At 34.8% G+C, this 17,904-nt stretch overlaps 2 protein-coding genes across 3 annotated transcripts in view; both read left to right on the top strand.

The window, feature by feature from the left end:
- Window positions 1-17,904, top strand: part of LOC128678835 (GAS2-like protein 3) — a 67,647-nt gene that overhangs the window by 11,692 nt on the left and 38,051 nt on the right. Inside the window, exon 1 of one of the 2 annotated variants that reach the window (XM_053760667.2) lies at window positions 15,963-16,117. The exons of the other annotated variant lie outside the window; for it this stretch is intronic. The gene's annotated coding sequence lies outside the window, so the exon portion shown is untranslated. Of the gene's footprint in view, window positions 1-15,962; window positions 16,118-17,904 lie in introns of those variants that run through there. 2 annotated transcript variants of the gene reach the window in all.
- On the top strand, window positions 9,497-14,617 carry LOC135309921 (uncharacterized). The gene is made up of 2 exons (XM_064436610.1): window positions 9,497-9,771; window positions 9,863-14,617. The coding sequence occupies exon 2, from the start codon at window positions 9,942-9,944 to the stop codon at window positions 11,064-11,066; it is 1,125 nt and encodes a 374-aa protein (XP_064292680.1). The 5' UTR covers window positions 9,497-9,771; window positions 9,863-9,941; the 3' UTR covers window positions 11,067-14,617.

The raw sequence follows: 17,904 nt of genomic DNA on the forward strand, positions 1-17,904 counted from the left end.
CGGATTATGTGTTATCTACCGTCTGTCGAATCAGATCGTCGAGTTCACACGTTCAACTTTTTTATCAATTATTGGCATAGAAACAGTGATTTTTTACGGGATGTATAACGTTTTGTGGCGAGGTCTGATTTATTTTTCTCTCGACTTCTTGATATTAATTTGAAGTTGTTAATTTATGTTTTCTGTATACTACGTTCAATTTATCTTCATTGCAAAGAACTCTTTATGAAGACTGAAGACTTCTGAACAAATCGAGATAAATAACTTTTAGTAACCTAACGTCTTTATTACTATAACATCAGGTTAACTATGCCTAATAAATAGTTTATCTGCATTGTGACGAAGTAATCTATCACACCACCACTAATCAAAGACTGATCAATCATTCTCCAGCAACGCTGCTCTAATGTCTTCTTCCAGCCCACACCCACCCACGACGCTTCTTATTGTCTCCACTTACAATGAAAAATCACGTCAATCACACAACACCACTTCAAAAGTCTTTATTAACAGGGGTTACGGTATGTTTGCTTGTAGGCTTGATTTTAACTGATTAGTATTTTGGACGTGCGATGAATAGTTGTAGTAATTTTTTGGGCGTCTTTCGTAACTCCTCTATAATGTTCGCTTTATGGAGCACGTACTCATAAAAAATATTAGTATTACTTATGTGTTGGGTGGCATTAGTGATAGTCATCAGAATGTCCCAATATTGATTGATAAGATGAATGTCAATCTAGAGGTGATATCTGACAGAATGCAAAATAAAGATAAAGGTCAAGGCCAGGAAAAGTGAAAATGATTTGCCAAGTGTGAGTGATGTGATGTGACTTTCGAGTTTTACGGAATCGCAAAGCTGTTATATGAGTCAAAAATAGATTGGCAAAAATTATGTATTTTGCATAGTTTCAGGTAAATTATAGCTGATACTGCTACAACTACTAACCACGCGAAGGCCTCTGTACTGAATCATTGAGAAAATAAGTTTGTTTGTTTTTTTGCTTGCTTTGTGAAATCTGCAAAGATCTTCAGTAATCTCTTTGCTCCACGACTGTGTCTAATTCCTGCTTCACAAATAGCAAGCCGTCAGTCATAACCTAAGATTATCCGAGCCATCGTCACTTCGCTTTCATGGCGTCTTCAATTTGATGTAAACCGCTTTAAACCGATTCCTCGAACGATGTCGGTAACTTAGCTATTTCTGGAAACAGTTTTGTGCTCGCCTCGACTTCATCTTATTTTATGAGAGTCGGCTTAATGATGACAAGTTCAGAGCATTTAGTTGAGTGATTAGTTAAAGTTAAATTAAGTACCTACGTATGCAATATACACGTATTTTGTAGCTAGATAGCGTTTCGTTGTTGTTCTTAGCACGTGAATGTGAGAATTTTAAATTTACGTTGCTGCAATATATGAAGAACAAGATTACTCTAACGACTTTTATGTCATGGCTTCTACCGCAAAATAGTAATACGTGACTGTGTTCCGGCTTGGAAATGCCATCAGATACCTGGTGTCCAAACCGGCGCGTGGTGACCACAAACGCTGCCGCAGAATGTTGAACTTTCGCTATCAGTGTCAAGTTACCCGATTTGAGTATTTGCTCTCACGGCTAAACATATTCAGACTTCATAAAATAATTCTGAAGTGGGTGCTCCGTATTGTATAAAAAACGTATGAGAGGAATTTAATAAAATGTAGTGTTCTATTTCTTGCTGCTGCAGAATATATGAATGTTCAAAATAAATTACAATTATAGGTAGTTATCCATAAATTACGATTTCTATAAAAGAGCAAACATAGCAGATTTAATAGATGGTTAGCATAACCTTGAATTAAATCTGACCCTTGAATCAAATCCATTTAGTCAGCCATTATAAAATAATCTGCCGTCCTCAATTGCGTCGAGTGTCGTATGAATGGCGGAGCTAATTGTACTCGTAATCGCGCCGATCCTGGTAGTAAAAATACCATTTGAAGGGAGTCACACATGGAACAATTGTTTTAAATGAAACATTTGCCTTTAATTGTAGCAATCTTGCGTTTAGTTTATTATACGGATGATTTTTATAATTGAGATGATACTTTTGTTCAACTGAATAAAAAAAGTATGACTTCTTTGAAAGAGCTGTGAAGTACCTAGCTAAGATTTGATATAACGAAGAAAGACACATAACACTTTTCAAGTTTTCTGAACCATGAGCGTACTAAATTGTTTTCGGACTTATATCTTTGAGTGAAATCTTTGTGCCTTTATTTGGCCTATGTTTAGGATTCCGAGTACCCATATCGTTGATCTTTAAATAGTGTTCAATGAATGCCATTCTCCGCATTGCGTGGACGCCGACGACCGCATCTCAGAAGCTCATCTAACTAATTAACTATTTGTAGATTGGCATCTGATCGGATCTTTTGATCTCTGATCTGCCATTTGACGTGCATTTATTTATCTTAACGACCTTGCTAATTGCCCTTCAGGCTTTTTTGTGTTCCATGTAGTTCCATTACAAGTCGTAAAAACATAACAATTACTTTTTGCGGACATTGATTGCTGAGCAATTTGTAATGCTTCAGCTTCGTCGTGGTTGTTTTGAGTTCTTGTAATTGATCTGTACTAATTGACCGAAATTGTGAGAGAGTATTTTGTAAGAGACCAGTGAACGGAGGGAGGGAGGTATAGATATGTACCTATTATATGCTGACGCATCGACTTGTACTGTGACTGTGGCCAATAAAAAAGCTTGTCTATTTGTAAAGTTAAGTAGCAAACTGTTCAATTAAAACTCTGTCGTCGTCAGAACAGCAGCCGTCAGGTCAGGTGTCCCGGCGACCACACTCAATGTTTATTATTATGGACGCCGGCGCGCTTCCGTCGGCTCTCCAGCGTCCTACAGAAATAGACATTTTTTCCAGTTCATTCAGCAATTAGTTTTATTATTTTATTATCATTCTTTCAGGTCTTCTATTCGACATTGTTTTAATTTGATTGGAACTTGTTTGAAGTGTGATATGAATAGCGCCAAAATGTTTAAAATATTCTGACATCAGTATATGAATCGATCGATGTCATCAAAGTCTTACATATTTATTGCCAGTAGACGCCATAGAAGCTCTCTAGATCACTTCCAATTCTCACTACAGTGGTTCCAGGAAGTTGGAGCTTATAAATAGACCTTAATTGCAACCCAACTAGAAAACAATACAATCTTAACCCTTCAGTCGATGTCAAGTATGGCTTCTCCCGCTGACGCAAAGAGGGGGAAAGTACCCGACAAGCATTATATAAATCTGTGGTGTGAAGTACTATTGGTCGTTCCGGTAAGCAAGCTCGATGCCCGCATCCTGTGCCAATTATATCACTCCCTTTGTAAACACGACTATGTTCTACCGATCGACGATAGAAAATCTTAAATTTTACAAGGGGTAGTATCCTGTCAAGTAATTAAGGGTCGCGTACTTTGATAAATGCAAGTTTCAATAAAGCCCCGAGGCCTTCTCCCATTCCCTTCTATGGTAGTTATAACAATACCTACATGAAACAGACAGGTGTTTTAATCACTACAATGTTACTTTCTTCTTCTGAAAATTTGATTTTGATGCAGTTCATGTTATTTATACAATTTATTTCAGACGATTTATACATATTATATAAAACATTCTAATCCGTGGTAGCATATGTATATCTCCTAAGGTGCCCGTGCGTATGGTGTCTGATAAGCATTCAAACCGATTTTAATATCATTTTCCACCTGTACAAAGAGTCCTGGTTATTGTGCATCTCCGCGCTAACCTGCCGCGGCGGGTTCCCGACCTGGCCACCCACGACTGCGTTTACTACCTTCGTTTATCTGCATTGCCTGGGAATCGCACAAGGACGGTTTGTGCCAGTACTGTAACTGAGTCAGCGGAGATCCTGCGTCTCATGCCACCCACGACATCATTGTTTTAGTGGTTACTTACACTTAACTAATTACAAACACTTACTCTTATTAGTTGAAATTTGATCTAGTTGGCGTTTTGAACGTGATCTACTTAACTAAATAGTGCATTGAAATACTCTGCCCATATACTTATTTCATCGGTGTCTTGAATGACGCTTTACGTATACTACTAGCCCTAGATTGGCGGTGATCCGTAAATCTGTTCACCCTGCAAGTATACAGTTTCAACTCATCATTGATTGCAAATTTGAATTGAGTGAAAGTGAATGTCACCGAGATCCGCCGTGATATTTGTTCGCTTTCACTGAATTACCTCCACCTCCACAGTTCACTGGGTTAGAAAAAGGGTTCTATTCTCAGTGAGCTCGTGCAACGGAAACGAGAGGTAGTTAGCAACAAATAATTGTATTGTATGTAACCTCTCTATAAGAATTATTTAACTAGGGTCAAAAGAGATGATACGAAGCAAATTACTTGTTTCCGCAAGTAGGTTGGACCTCTTTTGCGTGAAGTACTAGCAACATATTATGCGCGTCTAAAACTTAAGCTAAAGTTGGTGAATAATTAGAAATAATATAAAAAAGGTGATCAATACAGTATGCTATTTTTAATGGAAAGAAAATGTTTCTCAATCACAGCGAAAAGCCACATAGAGAGGGAAAAACGTATGAACAGGAAATATATACCAAGAGTCCTTTTCAGTTCTTCTTATAAATTGAACATAAAATACATACAAGAAAGTAAGCCAAATAAAATTAACTATATGTAGTTCAAGCTTATAGTAGAACACCCTATAGACATACATTCCGAGGCATCCAGCCACGCTGTGATCCCCGGAATCTCCCGTGAGCGGAACCGAAGGATCTATTAAAAGGCATCATATTTCGTCGGGAGATGAAAGCCCCAACAAATTGCTGCGTACGAAGAGCGAGTGACTTATGTAATTCGGAGATCATTTTATTGTCACACACTGAACGAGTTTCTCCGGCGAGTTTTGAAAATTGTTCAGTCATGTTCAAAACTCGCCGGAGAAATTCGACGACGAAATATGTCTTATTCATTTATTTTACCCTGATTTAGATTGGATTCGAGTGATAAAGCCTCAAATGAAAATTTGCAACGAAGATTTCTCAATTTTTAAATGAATAACTTAAATGAAAATTAAAAAAAAATACTTGCGATACTTATGAAGATTGTTACATTTCAAAAATAGGAGTTAAAATATTATTTGTAAAGCAGCCACTGTTTACTCTAGTAACCTTCTCCAACTTCGGACAAATCATTATCGATTAGTTCCTCTTTCTTCAAGATAATCAATGAATTATTTACTTGTCTTGTATGTTGTTGTAGTTCTAGATTGGATTTATCAAACTACTTAACGAAACCACTCGCACAATGTAAGATGGTGCCGAAGCAAACCGCTTTCGGTACCGCCGGATATTTATATTCCGGCTGAATTTATGAATAGACTAAATTTCCTTTCTCGACTGTTTGTGTTGGCTGCACTGCGGAATATGATGTTTGGTTTGTTTACCGAATAACTTCAGCTATGATCTACTCGGAGCAAAGGTTCTTGACAATAGATCTAAGACCAGACAATGCTGTTTCCATTTTATACTTAAATATTTCAGATGAGCTAAAGTGTGTTCTAAGACTATCTAACCTATCAACACTACAACTACGCTATATTCACTTCTCTGCCTCAGTATTGCGAGGCGTGCTGGCTGCAGACACGGCGAAGTGTCTGTCTGGCGCACAACAATGGTCTGAGTGAGATGACACTTTAAGTTAGCTAACTAGTTGAGACAGGCGTCGGATGTGACGCGGCGTTAAAACTGAAGTGCTACATAGTACTAAATGTTGACTTCATCTCAAGATCTATACTAGATGTGGTTATATTTGTGCTTCGTAATCGTTCTTTATTCATTTCTTTTTTCAAAGTCAGTAAACTAAGTAATAACTTTTCTAGGTTTCTAGTAACTCACATATCTAAGTAAAAGATGATCTAAAATAATGATCTAAATGATCTATGATAAGTAAAGAAATCTGTCATGGTTTTCAGTATAAACAGTGGACTCCAAAAGGAAATACTGTTCCAGTCGAGTACCGCCACCACAACTCTAGGGAAATTAATAACAGACAGAAATAGCCAGAGTATCAAACTGATGCATCTCCACATCAGTCAACACGTCAGCCGCATCGCCGAGATCAAAGTTGTGATGGTAGCCGGCGTCGGCAGCGACGTAAATAATTATGGAATTCCTTTCATAATCCCCTATATGGATTCCGATCTGAGGTATTGATTCGAAATGGTGATGAATTTGATGTGGTTGAGAAATGTTCTTCTGTACATCATACGAAATGTCGTATGATGTTTCTCATAGATAAAAGAAATATATGTTTCTGAACTTTGCTGGCTGAAAAGGTAGTTACTGCACCATCATTACTTCATAAAGTATTTTGATAGAACGTTCAACGCCGCCCAGCCGCATCAGCTGCAGAACCTGCCTGTACTGTATAAACACCAAGAATGTACTCTTTTACCAATCGGTCCTATGGTGACATATGTTAAAATTCTTTCCTGTGATTTGATGCTGTTAGTGAATTTGTATCTGAATATTTTCTCACGTAGGTATTGGCCATCAACCAAGTAGACATTTACCAATTTTGCGACATTTATTCCACGTTTTACGACGCAGTATTTAACGTTGACCCAGATGTATTTACTTAATCATGACTTTATCACGAATGAAAAACATGTTTTCAGCTGAACACACAAACGAAGAATATAGACTTTTGAAATATTGGAAGAAAAATCTAAGGAATTTTGTTTTTACATGAAGTGGATAATAGGCAGCGTGACGTTAGGTATTTGCTAATAATCCACAACAACGGTTATACAGTGTATTAATGTACTTATTTTGAGTGTTCTGAGTGAGTCAGAAGAAATTCCGATATAAATTAAATTCAAATTATGTACATAGTAATCAGGGAGCAATGTTAATAACAAGTCTTTGGATAAAATTATTATAACACAAAATATTATTATGTATTAGTATCTTTGCTCCTACAAATATTTGTCTATGCTGGAGTAAATCGTTTTGTTACAGAAATGAGAAAAGTTATCAATATCAAAATACACTCAGTATTTTAATAAGTATTAGTGCATGGAAAATGACAAACAAAATTAAATTTTACTGAACACGGAAGCTAATAAATAATAATAAGCTGCCTCTGCGCAGGCGCACTGCAGTTACGCACGTCTAGACTTAAGACAGCCGCCGCTGGAGCCGGGGTCTGCGGCAAGCCATCGGACATCACTAACATAGTACGTTAGAATGTTGTTACATTCTTGTAATTTTAGCTTCGTACCCGCGGGAGTTCCAGGGAATTTGTTCTTCACATATCAAATGTTATCGTTCTACTTTTAGATTGGTTGTGGAGAATCGATTCAGAAATTCTGATATTACTACTTAAAATTTCAGATTAATTAAACCTATTGCTCAACAATATCTACTAGCAAAGTCGATTAGTTTCAATTAGATCCAAAGTCACGTATGAGCAATCGTAATTGTTGTTAAAGTCAATAAAATAATTTACCAATATGATAAAAAAAATGGAAGAAAATTGACATAATCTAAAAGATAGCCAAGTTATGTCACAGTACTTAAGTGGGCTGATCTATCAGAAACCGCGGAAGGACCTTTCTCCGCACGGGGCAGGCCGCGGGCGACCTCACGTCGAAGTCGAAGGAATGTAATTCATATTATTACGGAAATCTTTCATTGTTGGCATTCGTTATGTAAACAGGCCGATCTTAGAGGGGTCGTGTAATTCCATTTTCTAATAACGTTGATTGTAATTGGCTCCAATCAAAATCTTCAAACATGGTCTGAATGTTGATGACTAGAGTTAATTTTAAATTTTAGTCTACTTTAAACATATGAATGGTTCAAAAGCAAAGAGAGAATATTTGGGATTTTTACAGCCGGATAGATGCAAACCAATCTCTTATAATGCGCAGTTTGTTGTAGTAAAGTTTTTGCAGAATAAAATTGTAGATGACCACAATTGAATAGGGCTTTTGATGCTCTCAAAATAGTTGATGGAAACTATTAGTACCATAGTTTAGAACATGCTTTGAGAATCGACAGCATCAAATGAAATCTAGCGCTAGCATAATAAAGTTGACGGTTACATGTTTATAAACAACCTTGCCTGTTGGATGAACCTCTCAAAGCGAGGTAAGCTGTTCAACCTTGTGCATTACATTAATGCAGCAAGTGCAGTGTCCCAGCAAATTACCTGCCGACTGACTGCAGTGGATTACACATGTCATTATGTAAACCTGAGCCCTGGGACATATTCTTCAAAAAAAAATCTTTAACTTGGAAGAAACTCTAGCTTGTGTGGAGTAATGTGAACCGAACTGTTCTAGTTACTAATTCTATATTATTTCTAAAAAATGCTAATTCTGGATATTTCCATTGTTTTCCTGCAACTGTTTTTACAACTCTTGCAGTAAGTAAATAAGTTGTAAGCAAATTAATCTATTTGTCACTGATGAGAATTAAGTTGTATCGTGTACAAGTAGATCCATTTTTTAACAGGACCAATAAATAGTAAAATTGCTTTTACAACCTCATGAAGTTAGTAATCATTATTACATTAGTTTCAACGGATTCAAATATATCAAATTTATCATTATTATATAATATATTTCATTATATATATTAATCGATATCAAATTTAGTTAAATAAAAATGTAAGTAAAATATAATTAACTTTATTTCACCACTGAGACGTCGCTACAAGTGAGCATTGACCTGAATCCTGAATTGACTTGAATCTGAAACCTTAGTAACATCAACATAACAAATAGCTTCACCCACTTGTCTCGAGTCACAAGTGCTCCAATCACCTCCGCCATTTGTGTCGTGGGAACTAGTCCGGGAACTCCTTTACTAATATTTATGGCACTATAGGGAATTAAATTCAGCATTGTGGGTTTACTAAAACTAAATTTTATGTACATGTTTCATCGCTTGCTTATAAAGTATCCGATAGTCTTTAGAAACGTAATATCAAACAGATATTAGAGATCTGTTTGATATTATGTTTTTTTTTATATTTCACAAATGTTGCGTACGGCTACCTGGCCAATAACATCAGGCAGAGTTTTATTTTTATCATAAAGGGGTCTGAGAGTCTCTAAATATTGTTACAATTAAGCATGCAAATAGAACACTTAAAAATTCTTATTGTATACTCGTTTCGATGTTGTTGATGATTGAAGGTGATGTGGGTGATGTGATAACGTAAAGCGAGCGCTTCTACCAGAGTCGTAGATCTTTAACTGATTTAAAATGTGATAACAATGTTAATCACTGTCATATACGAGACACAAAATAAAGCGCAGCTGGAGAAAATTTCCCAGATAAATAAAAAAATATAAATATAAATATATACGGACAAATCACACAGATTGAGCTAGCCCCAAAGTAAGTTCGAGACTTGTGTTTTGGGATACTAACTCAACGATATGATATTATATGTAAAGAAATAAGATTATTATTTCTTCATTTTGAATTTGCCGCGCTTTGCGTTGTCGACAAAGCAGCATGGTAAAGTTGGTAAAACAGTTCTGTTATTTAAATTTGCCGCGTTCAGTCACGTCAATGTCAAGTCGATAGACGTCAGACAGAATAATTTCAAAATATAGGAGGTGGTAAAATAATTTGTTGATGATTGTATTGTGAAATAAATTGGTGGATATAATTTTGATAAAAAGTGTAAGAAATAAACTTTATTGTCGTTTCTTTGTTTACAGGTATGTACCTTTATATTTTAAAATGTTAGTTTAAGTCGATAGTAAGAAATAGTGAATGTTAGTTAATACAAAATAAAAACTTTGTTTACAGCAACACAAGAGTTTATTTCCAACACTCCTGAAGAATTAAGATAAGATCTTATAAAACGACAATCTTGTTTTAATGAAAAATGGAGAAACTTCAATTTAAATTTACATTATTGCCCGGAAGTGATGGAAAGTCAAATGTGTATTCTATAACCTCAATAACCACTAAGGACAACAAAGTGTATGCAATACCTGAGGAGTTTCAGGCGGTTGGCCATCACAAAGAAATCATTAAAACCTCTGCATATAATAAAGTGAAGAATAGCTTAAAAAAAAGGTTCCAAACAAGAAGAGTCTGGATAACAATGACACAAGAATTGGCTGGAATTTATTTAGATGAAGACGGAAACGTGCAATTTGGAGATCAATTTTTAGAAGAAATAATAGAAGAAGAAGTGGCGCAGAAGAACGAGTCAGGTACACTAGAAAAATTATTTGAAAAGTTTATAGAAACCACGCAAGCAAATAGGCAGCAAAGTTTAAAATCAATTGCAGAAAAATTTGTATTAGAAAAATTTACTAGTAAAAATGCCAACGCAAATCTGTGGATTGACATTTTTGAAAAAGAATGTTTGCGATGTGAGGTAACATCGGATGAAAAAAAAATTGAAATACTCAGATTGTTTTTGGATAAGACCTGCGCTGACTGGTATAGTTCTATGATTATGAAATTGTCATTCAAATCTGAATGGTCTATATGGAAAAGCAAATTTTGTGAGACATTCGCCAATAAGGGATGGAACCCAGTCACTTACGCACTGTTTTTTAAATACAAAGATGGTTCTTTACTAGAATACGCTATAAAAAAGGAAAAACTTCTGCTGGAGATGAGACCATCAATTGATACAGGTACTTTGACAGATCTTATTGCAGCGGGATTACCAGAATTCATTTTAAACAAAATAGACCGAGAAATTCTAAAAGATACAATGGATTTATTTAATGAGCTGAATAAGCATGAACACTCGATGAATAAAAGAAATTTTGTGGCCAAGAGAAATTATGGAAATCAGAAGTCTTATGTTAAAACCGAAACAAAAATTCCATGCAAAATATGTGAAAAATTAAATAAGGGCTCGCGTTATCATTCTGAAAATTTATGCTGGTTTAAAGAAAAAGAAGAGGAAAAAATTAAGAAAAATTCCATTAGGCATGTCAATAATTCAGTAATTGAAGCAGAATTAAACGAGGCTGATCAAAAAAACTAATAGTAACACCATTGATAACTGTCAAACTAATTATAAATGATAAATTACAAATAAACGGAGTCTATGACTCAGGCTCTAATGTCTCTTTGATAAATTCAAAATTATTGAAGTTAAAAAAGAACGAGAACAATACTTATACAAATGAAGCAAATTTAATAACAATTAATGGTGTTCAAAAGACAAGTGGTTTGACAAGCTTAAAAGTAAAGATTTTTGGATTAGAAAAACAAGTTGATGTGTACATTATTGATGGAAAAAATTTTAAGTATGACTTTTTAATTGGATTAGATTTAATAAAAATATTTAAACTTATTCAAACTGAAGACTTAGAAATTATACAGAAAAGGTATCCAAATAATGATAAAGTCGATAAAGTAGAAGAATTTAGTACAACTTTTAATTACACATCAGGAAAAGAAAAAGAAAACAGTAGTATCTTAAAAAAATACGAAATAAATTTCAATGAACATGTAAATGAAGAAGACTTTGAAATGAAAATAAATCATTTAGATGAAGATAAAAAGGAAAATATAAATAAGTTGATAAATGAATACAAATCTGTCTTTGCAAAAGATAAATACGATGTTGGTACTGTTAATGGGTATGAAGCGAGAATAGACTTATCAGTGGAAAAATACTGCAGTAAAAGGCCTTATAAATGCACTATGGAAGATAAAAAAGAAATAGAACATCAAATAGCAAAATTATTAGATAACAAGCTAATAGAAGAATCTTACAGTCCTTTTGCAGCACCCGTAACACTAGCATTTAAAAAAGAGGATAACAAGAAATCAAGATTATGTATAGACTTCAGGGATCTGAACAAAATTGTGGTACCTCAAGCTCAACCTTTCCCTTTAATTGAAGACTTAGTAATTAAGACTAGAAACTGTACTTTTTTTTCAACCTTAGATATAAATTCTGCGTTCTGGTCTATTCCCTTGCGGATAGAAGACAGAAAGAAGACAGGATTCGTAACTCAAGAAGGTCATTTTCAGTGGACCTGCTTACCCTTTGGTTTAAAAACATCCCCAGCAATTTTCCAAAGAATTTTAAGTAATATTCTAAGAAAATACAATCTTTCAGAATTTGCTGCTAATTTTATAGACGATATTTTGGTTTTTTCAAGGAGTTTTGATGAACACATTAATCATTTGACGCAATTACTGGACGCTATAAAAAAAGAAGGATTTAGACTAAAATTCACAAAATGCACATTTGCGTCAAACTCGGTTAAATATCTCGGTCATATAATTCAAAATAATTCAGTTCAGCCAGTCAAAGACAATGTCATTTCCATTAAGAATTTTCCTATTCCCAAAACTCAAAAGCATATAAGACAGTTTCTTGGGAAAATTAATTTTTACCACGAATACATACCGAGGAGCGCTATAATATTAGATCCTTTGCACAATTTATTAAGAAAAAATCAGAAGTTTGTTTGGTCTGATGAATGTCAAAAATCGTTTGATATGGTAAAAAATCTATTATGCTCTCAACCGATTCTAGAAATATTTGACAAAAATTTGCCTATCAATATTTACACTGATGCTTCTATAGAAGGCGTAGGCGCTATTTTAAAACAGGTACAACTAGATGGAAAAGAAAAACCAGTAGCTTATTTCTCAAAAAAACTAAACGAAGCCCAGAAGAAAAAGAAAGCTATATATTTAGAATGTTTAGCTATAAGAGAAGCTGTTAGATACTGGCAATATTGGTTATTGGGTAGGTCATTTACAGTGTACTCAGACCACAAACCTTTAGAAAATATGAATTTAAAATCAAGAACTGATGAGGAACTGGGAGATTTGACATATTATTTGTCGCAATACGAATTTAAAATAAAATACGCACCTGGGAAAAATAATCTCGAGGCGGACTGCTTAAGCCGAAACCCAGTATTGGAGATAAATGAAAATACAGATGAGCAATTAAAAGTAGTGAATTTGATAAATTTGGAAGATATTATAGAAGATCAAGAAAGTAATACAGAAATACAAAAGAATAAAAATAAATTAATAAAAAAGGAAAATCTATACTACAAAAAAGTTGGAAACAAGGAAAAGATAATTTTATCAGAAAGATTCAGTTTAAAACTTCTTAAAAATGTCCACGAAAGCTTATGTCATATTGGTGTCGGACAAATGCAGAAAATGGTTGGTCCTCTCTTTTCTACAAATGAAATGTCAGCAAACATCAGAAAGATTTGTAGGAACTGTACGACTTGTATAAAAAATAAATCAAGAGGACATGGCAAATTTGGACACTTGTCTCATCTAGGACCAGCCACAAGACCTTTTGAGATAATTTCTATAGACACAATAGGAGGTTTCGGAGGCTCAAGATCTACAAAAAAATATCTTCATTTGTTAGTAGATCATTTTACCAGGTACGCGTTTATTCTTACTTCGAAGACTCAAACTGCAAATGATTTCATAAAGCTTGTCAAGAATATATCGGAAACAGAGGTCATAGGTATGATTCTCACAGACCAATACCCAGGTATAAATTCTTATGAATTCAAAAAGTTTTTGGATGACAAACAGATACCAATAGTATTTACAGCAGTAAATGCACCATTCTCTAATGGTCTTAATGAAAGACTAAACCAAACATTAGTGAATAAAATTAGATGTCGAATCAATGAAAGTGAGAAAAAGCAGGCTTGGACATCCATAGCTCAAGAATGTGTAAGCATATACAATAAAACTGATCACTCAGTTACTGGATTTTCACCATCTTATCTGTTGTATGGTACAAATGTATCAATTCTACCAGAACAACTCAAGCAAGAAGTATCACATAATGATTGGATAAGGGATAAAAATATTGCATTTGCAAATACTATAAAATCACATGAATACAATAAAAGATTATTTGACAAAAAACGAAAACCTTGGATATTTAATGTTGGAGATATGGTCTTTATGGAAAATGGGAATAAATTAAACAGGAAAAAACTAGATGAATTGAAAATTGGGCCATATAAGATAATTGAAAAAATTTCTAACTCAATTTATAGAGTAGATACAGGTCACAAGAAAATAGAATCAAATCTTTTCCACATAACAAAGCTTATTCCTGTCCCAGGTAAAGAGGAGTTACTACAAGAATAAGAAGAGTGATATCATATGATAGAAATTTCGAGAAGAAATTTCCTCCGAGGGGGGGGAGATGTAAAGAAATAAGATTATTATTTCTTCATTTTGAATTTGCCGCGCTTTGCGTTGTCGACAAAGCAGCATGGTAAAGTTGGTAAAACAGTTCTGTTATTTAAATTTGCCGCGTTCAGTCACGTCAATGTCAAGTCGATAGACGTCAGACAGAATAATTTCAAAATATAGGAGGTGGTAAAATAATTTGTTGATGATTGTATTGTGAAATAAATTGGTGGATATAATTTTGATAAAAAGTGTAAGAAATAAACTTTATTGTCGTTTCTTTGTTTACAGGTATGTACCTTTATATTTTAAAATGTTAGTTTAAGTCGATAGTAAGAAATAGTGAATGTTAGTTAATACAAAATAAAAACTTTGTTTACAGCAACACAAGAGTTTATTTCCAACACTCCTGAAGAATTAAGATAAGATCTTATAACAAATACATATATAGATAAACATCCAAGACCCGGGCCAATCAGAAAAAGATCATTTTCCATCATGACCCGACCGGGGATCGAACCCGGGACCTCTCGGTTCAGAGGCAAGCACTTTACCACTGCGCCATCGAGGTCGTCAAGATGGTTATTTAATCTATATCTGAAAAATATTAAATGTCAAATCACTTCTAAAATCAAACATATGTTCTTTCAAGAGTAAATTATTCTCATACTTCGTTATCTGAAACCAAAACCATAAACATTTTTAACTGCTCTAAGAGATAATATTTTTATAGCCACTCTCACTGTTTATGCATTAAGCTATTCATTCTTCCATTAACTATATTGATTGTCCAAATAATTCTCTTGTCCGTCTGTGCATAGGGTGAGGACTTGCGCCGTGGTAGTTTATCTGTCTCGGTTACTCTTGTGCGACTGCTTGTAGGAAGGAAAGAGAGATTCGGAGATTGATTCACGTGCTGCGGATGCTGGGGATGTGGTATGCAGAATGGAGCCCAATGACAGTAGCGCGTTGTAATAAAAACTTAGTGCTTAGAATATAATTTGTTGAATTATCTCTGCTAGGTATTTTAAAACACTTTTTAAATAAAAATCTACTTTTATTTATAAGTGAAAGGTGAAATTTTCATGTTTGTTACTTTTAAACACAACATCTGTTTTTATTTTAACATGCTACGTATGGGTTTTTGTATTTATGATTAGAAATAAAGTAAGAGAATCCCTCCTGGCGTGGGTCCTTCTTTGTCTTTATAAACGTAAGAGTAATTTATTAGTGTATAGTGAAATTGTAATTTCAACTGAAGTTTTTACCCAGCGCTTTCATCTTGAAATCGGTATTACCCGGTCCTGCACTTGACCTTCCCTGGCTCATTCCCGCACACCGCCGTCTCCCGCCCCCGACGACGTATCGCACGGCTAGTGCGCGGCGCGCGCTTGTACATCGCACCCTCTTTCTGTGTAGTCGCGTATTCTATTCGCTTTTTGCGCAGTGTGCACGCACCTTTACCTTCCTGAATTAAAAAATCTAAAATTTTAAGGCGACAGAATTTGTATTTGTTTATAATATGGTTGTAAAGAGGTTAGTGATAAGAGATAAGACAATAATAGTTTTATATTTGACTATTTTTCGATAAATATGACAGTGCAATAATATGTTATTAGTACTTGATAATTAAGTTAAGAAAGTGACTTAATGGAACAATCTTCAATATCAAAACGACAGTTTTCCAAAAAGTCTTCATAAATTCGTTTTATAAAATTAAGTAAATATTTTTCAAACACTCCGTCATGTTAATTTAAATATTTGCATGTATACGTCAGCGGCCAAAGAAAATGTGTTTTCTCATGAACTGATAACGTTATCAGTTGTAGTGCGTGCAGATTGCGCCCGATAGCAGACAGTTCCTGCTCGCCAGGCTCAGTCAAGATTACGGTAAGATTTCAATTTTACATAATTTATACTGGTCTCGGTCTCCCCATGGGAAAAGTCGTTGTCTTCATTGGATTAACGACGCGTTACGAAAATATCTAAGTATATGGACATATAATACGTCTGTGGCATGTCTCACGTAATCGGCTGTCGGTGACTATGGTAGTGAGTGATGTGCGTGTGGTCTGAGGGCCCACTTCTTGAAATTCTATGAAATTATGCTTGGGATTTTTCAAAACAACATTTCAAAACAATTGTGAAAGTTGGAATTAGATTTTGTGAAAGCCAAATAAGCGACTTACGATGTTTTACGAAAGGCCCTCAGTCCTCATAGTGTGGTCTGAGGGCCCGCCTGTATCTCAACAACTATACATGCTACAGATAAAGTTTTTACCCCAAAGTGTAAGGTTTTGTATAACGAAATTTGTGAAAATAACATATTGTCGTAAAACACTGTCCTATATTATACAATCTTCGTTTGAAATTGGCCCTCAAGTGACACGTTCGTCAAACTTTCCAAGCCAATGACAGGCTTACGACAAGTTTTCGGCTTCTATTTAAAATCATTTATGCTACTACATAATTTGTGAAATTTTGTGAAACAAAAATTTTTTTATGAAATTATAACTGAATTGTAATTCTTACCAATAATAACTACATTAATAGGCTTCAGAAATTTTTCACAAAAAGATGCCTTTTTTGTATTTCTTGTATGTTTCGCCGTTAACTAGAAATAACGAGAAATGTCAAAAAGTAAGGAACTGAAAGCCCAAATTTTCGAAAGCTCTTGAATAAACCATGGTAGAGATTAGTTTTTGGTTTCATAGAATTTCAAGCAGTGGGCCCTCAGACCACACGCACATAGTGTGGTGTGTAGTGAGTGCAACGTAGTGTATGTCTTTCAGTCTGTATCTTGTAATCCTATGGTGAATTAGTCTGAGGGCTTGGCGTCCGTGGACGTGGGGTTCAAATCTACAGATATTTAAACCTCACGGTAACCATACATTAGTATCTGTCGTATAATCTTTCTTATCTTATATTTGTATGAACTACTGATATCAGATTTTATTCAAGTCGCTTAAAGGCTCACTTTTATGTCTACCATCCAGAGCCTCAGACTGCAACGAATTAGCTTTAGCTATTCTCATCATTATCTTCGCCAGAAGTGGATAGTTAGTGGATAGAAGGCAATGAAAATGATTATATTATCGCCAATTAGACACTGGTAAACATTTAATGGCATCCATGTGCTGTTAACGAATTACAGCTTTGCGATTCCGTAAAAGTCACATCACTCACACTTGGCAAATCATTTTCACTTCTCCTGGCCTTGACCTTTATCTTTATTTTGCAGCTAATTAATATAACTGCGCCAAAATTTTAAGGTTTATCCCAATTGTGTCATTTAGAATTCAAACCAAACTTGGTAAACCAAGTGACCGATAGCCACCGTCTGCAGCTCAGGTTTCGGAGTCACAACACCACAGACGATAAATAACCGGGGAACAATGGTCGACTCAATCCGATCAAAACGAACTTGCGGTAAACACGACCATATCAATACGTTTGGTCTGTGTTACAGTCACTGTTCGTAATTGAATATTGCTTTATTGGTTGCCTACTGACAAATTAATTTAAACTACGATTTGCACCTTTTGTCAATTTAATTAATATTAATACGTCATTAAACAGGTCAATTTGGATACGGTTCAACCCTAAAACGGTCTAACGATCCATATTGATGCATTTTAAATCTGGTTATTTGACAATAGTTGGGCTGAAATTCTGTT

Source organism: Plodia interpunctella, chromosome 20 (genome assembly GCF_027563975.2).
Source record: "Plodia interpunctella isolate USDA-ARS_2022_Savannah chromosome 20, ilPloInte3.2, whole genome shotgun sequence".
NCBI classification, from domain to species: Eukaryota; Metazoa; Arthropoda; class Insecta; order Lepidoptera; family Pyralidae; genus Plodia; species Plodia interpunctella.

Excerpts from the sequence above, each read along its gene's own strand:
- LOC135309921 (XM_064436610.1), top strand. The coding sequence starts at position 9,942 with ATGGAGAAACTTCAATTTAAATTTACATTATTGCCCGGAAGTGATGGA.